The sequence below is a fragment of the Stylophora pistillata genome, chromosome 8, assembly GCF_964205215.1.
Source record: "Stylophora pistillata chromosome 8, jaStyPist1.2, whole genome shotgun sequence".
Classification (NCBI taxonomy): Eukaryota; Metazoa; Cnidaria; class Anthozoa; order Scleractinia; family Pocilloporidae; genus Stylophora; species Stylophora pistillata.
In genome coordinates, this window is record NC_142526.1 from 2,508,192 (window position 1) to 2,519,919 (window position 11,728).

At 38.0% G+C, this 11,728-nt stretch overlaps 2 protein-coding genes and 1 pseudogene across 4 annotated transcripts; 2 read left to right on the forward strand and 1 right to left on the reverse strand.

Annotated features, from left to right (window-relative positions):
• Positions 1 to 588: 588 nt before the first annotated feature.
• Positions 589 to 4,054, reverse strand: LOC148724427 (uncharacterized). The gene is made up of 6 exons (XM_088729292.1): positions 3,897 to 4,054; positions 3,154 to 3,338; positions 2,340 to 2,580; positions 1,918 to 2,043; positions 1,572 to 1,730; positions 589 to 1,322 (listed from the first exon to the last, which is right to left on the reverse strand). The coding sequence occupies exons 3-6, from the start codon at positions 2,514 to 2,516 to the stop codon at positions 1,251 to 1,253; spliced, it is 534 nt and encodes a 177-aa protein (XP_088585418.1). The 5' UTR covers positions 2,517 to 2,580; positions 3,154 to 3,338; positions 3,897 to 4,054; the 3' UTR covers positions 589 to 1,250.
• Positions 4,055 to 4,406: 352 nt separating this feature from the next.
• Positions 4,407 to 11,219, forward strand: LOC111325841 (netrin receptor UNC5C). 3 transcript variants are annotated; one of them, XM_022929757.2, is made up of 7 exons: positions 4,407 to 4,554; positions 5,669 to 6,075; positions 7,849 to 7,992; positions 8,584 to 8,754; positions 9,423 to 9,486; positions 9,798 to 9,889; positions 10,201 to 11,219. In XM_022929757.2, the coding sequence occupies exons 1-7, from the start codon at positions 4,545 to 4,547 to the stop codon at positions 10,303 to 10,305; spliced, it is 993 nt and encodes a 330-aa protein (XP_022785492.1). In that variant the 5' UTR covers positions 4,407 to 4,544; the 3' UTR covers positions 10,306 to 11,219. The 3 variants fall into 3 exon arrangements, with proteins under 3 accessions (XP_022785492.1, XP_022785491.2, XP_022785490.2); XM_022929756.2 differs by having other exon boundaries at positions 9,817 to 9,889; XM_022929755.2 differs by having other exon boundaries at positions 4,437 to 4,554; positions 5,619 to 6,075.
• LOC148724428 (uncharacterized) lies at positions 6,082 to 7,842 on the forward strand (annotated as a pseudogene).
• Positions 11,220 to 11,728: the final 509 nt, after the last annotated feature.

Genomic DNA, 11,728 nt, shown 5'->3' on the forward strand with positions numbered 1-11,728 from the left:
TCTGAGATACAACTTTATTTCTAATAGCTCTGTAAATGGCCCAGTCATTGCAAAATCCTGATTTTTGTGCCTTCTTGTGGTAAAAATTTCTCACCTTAATCAGATTTCTGATGTTTTCATTTAACCATGGAAGAGTAGAAGATCGAATTCTCATTGTCATGAAGGGGGCGTGTTTATCCGCTATTTTCATAAAGGTTCTTTTGAAGGGCATCCAAGCTTCATTTATTGTGATGGAGGTGTCGATGTTTTTCCAAGAGGCAGAGTGCAGATCATCAGCCAAAGTTTGAGAAGAATAGTTATTAAAGCGTCTACATCGCACAGTATTTATTTCTCCTCTGGGAATTCTCGCTCGTCGGACGATGTAAACAAGTCGGTGATCATTAATAGAACAGTTCAAAAAGCCAGAAGTAACAATTCTGTCAGCGTTGGTTGTAAATGCCACGTCAATTAAAGTTTTTGATGCTTCGGTGATTCTCGTAGGGTCTTCGATAAGTTGGGAAAATTGATAGGTGCTAAACAATCTGATGACTTCTTCTGTATCGTGAAGCAGTTTCTTTGGAGATAGATCGTAGTTTAAGTCTCCAAACAGTGATTTTTCTATATTTATTATAACATTTTATATGGGAAAAGAATTTCTTAAACTTAATGTAGGAATAGCCGATAATTTTCACCTTTGCTTTGTCGCATGGCCCGATAAAGAACTGTTTTTCTGTTATTAGTAAATGACATAAAAAAGTTCTTAGATCTGATTGGATAGAAGAAATGCTGTTTTCATAGCGAACTCAACGCGAAAAAAAAAGTGCAAAAGTAAGTTAAAAAGTGAGGTTATAAAAGAAAAATTAAAAAGAACGAAACTAAACACGGCTAGAAAATTGTTTGATTGAATGCGAAGAACAAAAAAAAGTTAAAAAAGAAAAGAGTAAGAAAAACTGGCATGTTTGAGTACATTGGTTCTACTAGCAATTTGTGTACATCTCCATTTTCCCCTCTATGTTACCAGTAGTTAATCACATGATTTTTTTTTTTTAGGAATTGAAAAGCACGCGTATCTTTTTTTCAAAGATTACAGACTTGAGCATTTTTTTTTTTGGTCTTTAAAAGAAATTGCTTGTGCTTATCTGCACCAACTTGCACTCAAACTCATGTGATTACCTTTACCAATTTAATGCTAAGTAGAGCAAATTAAAAAGAAATTTCCTTTTAAAAACTAGTATTAAAATAATCTATTTATCTCTACGTTGAACGCGGCATCATGCCTCCATCTCCATCGGCTGATTTTCTTCATGCACATTTTCCACACCAGGGCGTGTCTCGTCTTGAAGCTGAAAAAAATTGAATTCATTACGTATCATGCATCATGCAAAGAATCCTTGAGCTAGTGTACAGACAACTTAACTTATTACATTCTAGAGTTAATGAGTAATTATCACGCATGTACAGTGGAACCTACATATATTCATAATAGGAAACCATCAGCGAGCTCAATATTTATAGTGGAATTGCCAACAATTTTCTCTTTTTATTGATGGGTCTAAAGTTCAAAATCATACGCTATTAAAGAATTAACAAACCGCTGATAGATCCAGGTCCAACTCTCCTGTTTGAAAAACTATATCTCGGTTTTCGTTCATTAGTGTCGCCTCCATTGTCATGAAGGACGCATTGCTCTTCGGCATGGTAAAAATGAGATTCTTGCCAAGTTTCATTTCATCAATTTTGCGTCGATCGACCTGGGAAGTAGACACCAAAAGGTTGGTCAGTAATGCACTTATTATCACAATCTTACAGGCCTTTTAACGTACCGCTCTTCGCACCGCGCTGGATAGAGAAATATATTTATGATCATAAATTATCGGAGATCTGAAAGGACAGCAACACAAAGCACTAAGACCAGAAAAATCAAGAAAACGGTTTTACCTGCTTTTCGGCTTGGAAATCTTCCATGACTAAATGGGCAAGAAGCTTGGTACCTTCGCTTTTCCTCCAGCAAAAACTGTCTGAATATACAGACCGTAAATTGATCATACCTTGATCAAACTGCTTCTGCATGGAAAAAATGTATTCCATTATTCGATTTTCTTAGTGAATTCTGTTCCTAATAATGAACTGAGAGGCAAGAGTTTAGGAAAGTGGACCACCGTTTTCACTTTCTACCTAATGTGTTCAAAGGTTTCCGCCTTAGATGTACAAAAAAATAAAGGAAAAAAAAATAATTGCTTCTTTACATCTTCAAACCCTAGCCCATACCCCAGCCCCTCATATCACCTCTCTAGTTGTGGACCCTTATCATGAATCATATACAAGTATGTTCCATAATTTTATAAATCCTCAGTTCTCACCTGTTCCATAGATAACAGCGCAGAATCTTCTAAGGCCCTCGTTATAAACATAACTAGTTGTTTAAGTGGTCCTGTACCGCCAATTGGGGTTGGTCGTGCGTAGCTGAACACGTTTATTCTGTAATATTCGTCATCGGTACAAGACTGTTGGGTTGGCAAGGGAATGTAGTCTGACATATTGGATTCTTGTATTTAACAAATAGATCCTGAAGTTGTTGTTATTTCTTCGCTAGTTTCTGTCCTATGAAAAGAAACAGTGTGTGAGGAGTATATAAGTTAACCCATGGTCAAAGTAGCTATTTATGGACGATAAGGAATGCATGGTGCACGATATATCTTATGGATCCGTGTGTCTCATGATCCGAGCGAATGTATCCTCCACAATAGCGATCCCCAAAAGAACTCAGTTTAAAGAACAGATGGTATGTACACAAATATGTGCCTGGTGATATCAAAGGACTACACGAAATAAACGATATATATAGTGCAATATTTAGGAGCAGCATCTGATATTTTATGCTGACGGCTTTAAGACAATTGTCTTAGCTATTCTCCCTATTCATGGCTGGACAAATAAGCTCTCAGGAAAAAGACAAACTGTGTACCCCCCTCCGAAAATGAAAAAAGAAAAGAACTTAAAGGAAAAAAAAAAAAAGAATCAACAACTTTTATTTAAGAACCTTATTAAACTAAATTTACAGTTTGGGTTGCTACGAAGCGTGACCAAACTATTACAGCCCTGTAGATATAAAGATTTTCCATCTACGCGTCGATACACAAAACGCGAATAAGTTGAAAGAATCGCTCAAGTTACCTTTGAAGCCAATATTTCAGCTCTTCGGCAATACTCCCTTCAGCCTGGCCAGGCAATACTTAATCCAATCATCTTGAGCATAAATAGATAATTGTCCTTCTTCTGAAGCTCTGAGTACATTAACATGTAAGAAATCGTTTATCCACTCTTTCTGAAGGAAAACGATGTGTGATTGTCCAAAACACCTGTGGGAGATGATGCCGATTGTTATAGTTAAGTTTGAATTCACAAAGACCATTTCGAAATCATACTTCACCGAACCAAAGGGTTATCACCGCGTCTATAACCCTATTTACATCTAAGCCAAAATATGTTGTGAGGCTGTTTTCTTTCTTTCTTTTTTTTTTTTTTTTTTTAACAGGGGCGAATCTTATGTTCCCCATAGAAGCTGCTTAAACCACTGATTTCGGCCTCAAATAATCGCTACTTGAAACCTATAGAGGACTCGGTTTTGTAGTTTTCTGTTATCAATTTTCATTCGGTCAGACCCGTAGAAACTAAAATTTTTCTACTGTTGTGAATGCTATATATGCTTTTCCTAGCCCGCCATTGCCTCGTATAATACTTTGGCGTAATTGTATTGCAAAGGTTTTCCTGGGTGTCCATTTCGGATACTAAAAATCTGCGAGAAATCTACTTTTTCCACACTTTTTGAAAAGCCCGTATCGTGGCGGTGACGATAGACTCTTTCTCAGACATTAAACATCGCCTCAAGGAAACGATATCTTCCTTCCGTTACTTACCTGATAAGACCCTAATATCACTTGATATGAAACGATTATTTTAGTTTCTTTCCCAAGGGACAACTTTGAGGTCATAAGTTGGTGACGTTCGGCGAGCCTTGTCCAGTTAGTACAAGAGCAGAAGAAATGCTTTCATCAATGCCTAATCTCGTTATATTAGATCACCTGGACCCTGCTGAGACGTGCATCCGAAAAGGGTAATTCCCAAGCAGGTTCACTTTCAATTTATTTAATGTTTGACTTTGCAAGCAGTTTCAGTTTCAAGGGAAAAACCCCATCTTTTGTGTATTGACAATTTATCTCGTTGTTTCAAAGCATCACGTATTTCTATTTTGTTCAACCAGATTAAATTTGATGGAAAACGAAAACGGACTACAAACCGAGTGCAGAGCTAGCTCTGTAATGTTATCCAAGTTTGAGACCAAAATATGGAAAATAAGCGTTCTTTGCGACGAAAATACGCTGATGGGTTTTTTTTTTTTTTTTTGTGGCAACCTATGATTTATTCATCAGGGGGAAACCCCTTGGCCTTGTTTACATTTCAAAATAAGCTGATAAGCATAATTTTAGATTCAATAGCAGGGAAAGAGATGTTCATCGCATCATAACTTGACGACTCGGATCAGAAAACGAACCGCGACAGCAAAGATGCGTGCAGGCAAGTCAGGGGTTACAAATATGCAAATTAAGGGGTAAAACCGATATTAACATACGTTTTTATTCTTATCGATCGAGCAACAAACCTTTTCAGGCAGAATTTCTATTTTGCTTTACTTCATTAATTGCAGCAAGGCTTTTTTTTCTTATTTCTCTGAGTTGCATCGTGTTTTCTGATAGGATTTGCATTTCCTACCTGACCTGCTCCTTAATTTTACTGGTTTAATAACATGCATATTTAAAATAGGCTTTCATATCGTGCAGAAAGTCAGACTTGGAACTTCGAATGTATATTTACGGTTTTTGTAGTGAAGAAATTGAAGCTGCATGCGCTGCTCTTTACCATAAGAAAACGGGAGCCTATTAATCAATTTTGACTTTTTGAAGCCTACTCATTGACACTACAAGAATTTACCAATATATTGCACCATAACTTTTGCATCACCGCAATGTCGCAACATAATGCTTTGAGGCTGAAACATTTGTAATTTTCTAGAACTTTCCCGCTTTTCCATGAAACACTGAAACATAAATAGGTCTCCGTCATTTATCTTTATTTTTCTCCAAGGGACCACTTATTATTCATCTCCGGCGGGGTAAGGGGTGGGAGATGGGGGAGGGGGGGAATTGGGTGGGAGCTTCGCATGGACTTCATTTACATAAATAATTTTTTTTCTAAGGAACCAGTCGTTATTTGGGGTGGGAGTGGGTATTTGAGAACCACATAGTTTTCTTGGGGAACTGTTGGGGATTCACTTGTTATCAACAGAGGCTAAAGGAGGATCTGTAAAAAATTGACAGTCAAAATTGGGGTTTTATAAGAATATTACAGAGCCTTATGGGAGGATCAGGTACATTTAATTTTGACCCAACCAAAATTCTCTGATCCCCCGCACCCCCTCCCCCCCCCCTCAAATTCTCACTCAGGTGATAGATGAATGACTTGTCCAGATCTTGGACTTTCTTTCCGGGTGGGGATTACAAAATGCGTCTACAAAGTTCATTAAACGCAAGACAGGTATTCAAAGTTTGCTGCAGGTTTCATTATCGTCAAACCTTTTTCAGTTGTTCCCGAGTTAAAAGCAAAAGCGACTGCATTGATTTCCCAACAATAGGAAAAGGATTCAAAAACGGTATCTCCAGTTCTTTTATGATTAGTGGTTGCTACAAAGTCCACAAAAATGGACAGCCGACTTTGATCGAACACTGCTGTTTGATGGCGGAGGGAAATTCCTGGACCATATTAGTCAACTGCCGACCATATTCTAATCAACGCAAGAGGAAGAAAAAGTGGCGAAATATAATGGAGGTCTACCCCGATGCTGAGGTGGAGATAAAACACAACGATATTGAGTTGAAGTTGCCTGTGCTAACAAAAAATCTCGAGGTTGCTGCTTTTGGAGTGCCAAGAGAAGATGACCAGAAACGAATGCAAATGGCGATCTTTGGAAAAGAGCCCACACAAGGTCGCAATTGGAATATTCGGGTATATTTGATAGATGATTCAACGATGGCGTTTAAGGTAATGTTAATAGTAATGCAAGTGAGGACGACGATATGAATAATAATAATAATAATAATAATAATAATGTTAATGATAATGTATGTTCGAATGCATTGTTGTATATGGTAAAAAGTAAAGGAGGGCGGGGATTGCGCTCTGTTAAAATGGAGTACAAAGCCACAAAAATCAAGGGTGCAGTCAGACTCCATGGCAATGAAGATCGTGCACTGGGAATGGTACGGGAGTTTGAAGAGCAAGCGGCAAGGATGGGGCTTAAGTCCATTTTTAAAGAAGCGGCTAAGTGCGCGGAGGAGTTTGGGCAGGAGTTGGATTTGGAACACGAGCAAGAGATGAAGAAAGAGGTGCGGAGGTGCCAAATTGAGAAATTAGAAGATGAGATCAGAAACCAACGATGGCAAGGGCGTCTAGTGACTACCAGGCTGGAGGGTGAGAGTTTGAGTGCCGATGGGTGTTTCTGGTGGCTCACAGAGTGGAAGAACTGCCCATCACACACAATTGCTGGACTCGTCGAGCTATACGAGCAGCTCTTGCCAACGCGAGTATACAGAGTCAGAAGACCCACACAAGCGGGGAAGGCGAGGTGAGATGCGGATTATGTGGTAAGGCTCCAGAGAGCGTGGCTCATATCCTGTCAGGATGCAGTGCGCTGGCCCAGGGCAAGTATCTCTCTAGACACGACGCATCACTGAAGGTACTGTTTTACGAACTGTTGTATGATGAGGGAGTTATAGACGAGATACCACCCTGGTACTCACCCGACAAGCCCAAGCCCGTGTATGAGTCAGAGAATGTTAAAGCTTATCGGGATGTCCCTATATATGCTGATCAACAAGAGGTCAGATGCAATAGGGTGGATGCACGCATTGTAAATCATATGTGCCAGAGAGTTGTGACGCTGGAAATGAGCTGCCCGTTGGTTAACAATCGGACAAGAAAAGATGAAGAGAAGACATTGAAGTACGGACCCCTTCTATGGGAACTAAGGCAGCAGCTCCCAGGCTACGAGGTGGAGCAATATAACATCATAATGGATGCCCTCGGGGGGTGGTCACGGGAGCTGGATGTCATGATGCGCGAGTTGGTGGGAGGCAGAAGTACAGACGTACTGCGAAAGATGCAGAGGGCAGTGCTCTCGGGCACGCTGAATATTGCCCGGACTTTCAAGGTGGCAGTTTGAGTTCCTGTTAGAAGGAGGACCGTAGACACAACGAAAAAGCTTTTTAGGATTAGTTAATGTACATTTATTTTTTACTCCATGGCTCACAGGTTACGGTTTTCGCCCTGTGCTGCTTGATTAGAATGAAGCATTCAGTTGATTTCTCTGCGATTATAATAGCAATGATAATAATAATAATAAATAATAATAAATGATAACAGTAATAATAATAACAATAATAACTATGAAAATACTTAGGATTGTAATAGTAGGAGTAATATTTATTTATGATAAAATAGAAATAACAGTGGAAGCATAAATTGCTGTCAACACATTAGGTCCAATGAAGATTCAGACGTTACTGGTTCATATTCAATTCTAAAAAGCTGACTCAGCAGAAGAAAAAGTCAGCTTCTGAACGCGACCAGGACGTTTCTTTTTCAGATAAAGACAAGAACTCTTTCGGAGTAGTGTTTCATCAGCTTCTTAGCGTTATATAAATCTGTTTAATTATTCATAGTTCATTATTTTTTAATAATTTACTCATTCTTTTTACTCCGTTTAGTGGTTGGCTTTGTTTAGCTTGTTAACGTATCATATTTACTTTATAACAGATGGTTTGCAAGAAAGAAGAAGAAAAAGGGAACCGACTTCTTACAACTCTTTCAGGCTTGTTTGTGTCCAACAGCAAGGAAAACATCAAAATTGAGTTAACTGATCTGGATCCAGGATGGGAGATAAAAGGAGCCAACGTAAAGGTGAACTGATGTTTGTGATGGCGAGAAAAAGTTTATAGTTGGTCTGCAATGAATATAGATTTATTGTTTAAGAAAGTAAGGCGTATAGAGAAGAAAAACGTCCAATTAAAGTTACATTGAAATCAGAGTCAATTTTAAAGCCAATCAAGCGGACTTAAATTACACTGAAACTCTAAAAACGTGAAATACACAATAAAAGAAAACAAAAACGGAACGCCTTCTCAATAATTGGTTCTAAACTCTGGAACGGGATACTATGCTTTCTGAGAAACTGCCAAAAAATCACTCAAAGTGTAAATCATGCAAAATATACTGTCCAGTGTTCTCGAAAAAGAAGATTCGTATTATAAGTGTTGGTTGCCCACTGACTACGAGAAGATTGTCCCTCGTCTTTGAGAAAATTTGCATTGACAAAGTTTGAATGAGGAGTTTCCAAATTATGAATACTTAAAGTTTATTCTTAGGGGTAGGCTTTCCTTGACACTTTTTGAATCAGTGGTGCATAGAAAATTTGCGACAAATTTGTGGCCAATCAGTTTAAAAAGCTATGATTGGGAAATGATGTTGTCTGTTTGGATGTCTCTATTTTAGGTGATAAGTATAAAGACTGCATGGAATTCGCCTGAAAACTCCGTAAATTTCCCTCTCTGTGTCTTTAAAGTAAGTCACGTGGATCTCACGAAGCAGCAGTTCTTTTGCGAAATAACAGTCTCACATGATCATGACAGCGCCAATACTGAGATGGTGGCTTTTTTCGAGCAGGTAAATCAACGGCAGGCTATCAAAAAATAATTATGATGATGACAATAATAATAATCATAATAATAACAATACAAGTAATAACAATGATAATGATAATGTTGATGATGATGAAAACAACAACAACAAAAAAATCAATAAAATACGGATAATGACAATAATGAAAATAACAATTAATAACTCGGACAAAATAATAGTGACCAAATTTTTCTTCAATCGGGATCTAACATTTTCTCACTGTTACGTATGATGCACGACCCTCGCAGCAGAGAGCGCTATTTATGCAATAGTGAAAATCAGACCTGACAAAAAAAATCAGGCCTGTACGGGATTCGAACCACTGACCTCTGCGATACTGGTGCAGCGCTCTACCAATTGAGCTAACAAGCCAACTGGGAGCAGGCCGTTAAGTTGATTCGTAATAAACCCGTGATGATAAATCAGATACAATGAATATATGAAGTTCATATATTTTGAACTGCGGTATTATAGATACGTATGATGCACGACCCTCGCAGCAGAGAGCGCTATTATCTCACTGTCGTAGTCAAGCTAGCAAGCTTTGTTCATGTACGTATCGAAACTACGCCCATGAAATACGAGATTGGAGTAAAAACTTACTCGCTCAAAATTGCTTTGAATAATATAACTCTAATTCGTTTATTTTTCAGAGACGAGGCGTAGGAGTGAAGCAGCCAAAGAAACATAAAGGCAACCCCGTGAAACCTCCACACGGTAAGTTATATTTGCTAGTCAAGGGAGGAAGGAAATGATAAGTAATCATGATTGTGCCATTACATCTGTGCATTTAATCTGCAATCCTAAACAATTTTTTATGAGTATGTTATTCTTAGATTTCAAGCAATAACTTATGATGCTAATAGTTAGGTGGTCATGGTAATAATAGCAGCAATAAAGATGATAAGGATAATAGAATTAATACTGGAATTTACAATAATAATTTAAAATCATAATAAAGATGATATTTATAATCATAGCAATAAGCGTTGTAGGCTCCAATTCAAAGTTGAATTTATGAATTCCAGGTTCTCCTTTTTTGACCAGGAAAGTCCACCCAGTTGAAATATATCTCTCGCTTCTTGAGTCACACTCTCACACGAGGCTCCAGAGACGAATGGTAGGAAATGAATCTTATGCTTATTTGTGGAATTTTTTTTGATCGCAATAGACTAGAAAATACTGCTTTGGTTTATCCCCTAGTCAACAAGTACAGCGAATGTTATTTTATTTAAACTTCCTCCCACAGTTTTTGGTTATTTGAAGAAAATATTTGTAGACTAATTGTAAAAAATAGTTTTTAACATGCCTTGTTGTGTATGCTGTGTGATGTTGTTATCAATATAAGATAAGGTCATTAAATATACAAATTAAACTTTATTTCTATCGCTTCCCGCTAAAGCTAACCTCGAACTCATCTCTTTTTCACAGGATCCAGTGTTACTGACTGATTTCCTAAAAGAACTGGGAGAGTTTATCTACATGAAAATTTTCAGGCAAACCTGGGCCGGGTTGTTCAAAGCTGGGTTAAGATAAACCAGGGTTACCGTAAAAGCTGATTTCAGATCTGAAAGCTTTAAAAGGAAATTCAATGGAATTCCTTTTGTCTACAACTTGGTGTTTGGATGCTCTAAAAAGTGTAAGGAATGTTATCCCATAAAAGACTTGTGAACAAAGGATTAAAGAAACCCTGATTAGAATTTAACCTTGGGTTAGTGCTAATTAGCCTTCGAACAACTGGGCCCTAGTTTTTTCCTTTAACCCTAGCGCTTCCCAGTGTACCATCCTCTGTGGGCATCCTCTCTGAAGGTCCTTCAGGCTTTATTTGCACACGTCGACATAGGATTTTATATAGCGGGTAGAGGAAGCGGTCCGCATGATTTTGCAGACCGTCTAATAAATATTTAATCTCAAGGGCGAGAGAAAGAAATTCGAGTGAAAACAACTATGTTGAAGCCGTGAGAGTTTACAAGACTTACATACCTTGGTAAACATAATGTGGCTAACTTCAGGGCTCTGTGATAGAATACAGCTTTATTAAGGCAACCACTGAGCGTTTTAGGACGATGTATTATTATGGTATTAACAATTTCGTGCTTCTCAACAAGATGTTAATCTCATGTGGTTTTCGTAAGTTTCGATGGTGAATATTTTAATTTCATGAAAGCAAACTGCTTTTTCCAAGCTCCACCAGGCTAGCACAAGTATTTTATTTCCCTGAGATTTTCTTCACTTGTAGAATTTGCGAGCATTTGGTACGAAATTAAGCATGAGGTTAGAGGTTTTACACATGCTTCGCAGGCTTGTTTTGTATTCTAGGTGAAGCTTATAACCCTAAAAGCTTTCGCAGTTCCACGTTTCTAAAGTTGCAGTGATCAGGTTAACTTAGCAATTAAAAGCTGAAATGAAAAATGTGCAATTCCGAAATAATAAAGGTGTGCTGAAAAAGAGCTTGGGTGTTAAACAATAATAATAATGATGATAATAATAATAATAATGATGATAATAATGATCAAGGTGCTTTTGACAATGACGACAACAAAGGCTATAACAGAACTACAAAAGGCTTTTCTGGGAAAATACGAAACAAGGATGGTGACCTTTCAATTTGACATAAAATTTGAAAGAAAACTGACAAAGCAGCTTTTACTCATAGGCCGGGGTCCCATAAAACTCAACATGTCGCACCTTTTCACTAGTGTCTAAAATACAGTTTAGACATTAATGTCCACTTTCAGATAGGAGTGTGTTAGATGCAATTCAAGTCGCTAGTGTGCGATTTTAGACACTAGGGGCCGATTATATACACTGCTGTCCGATTTTAGACACTGACGTTCGATTTTCGACAGTAGTGCCCGATTTTAGACTCTTGTGTCCGACTTCAAACGCTGCTGCTCAATTTCTGACACTGAATTCAGCTAAAAGTGCTCTTTTTACACGGTAAGTTCCTTTTTTGAAT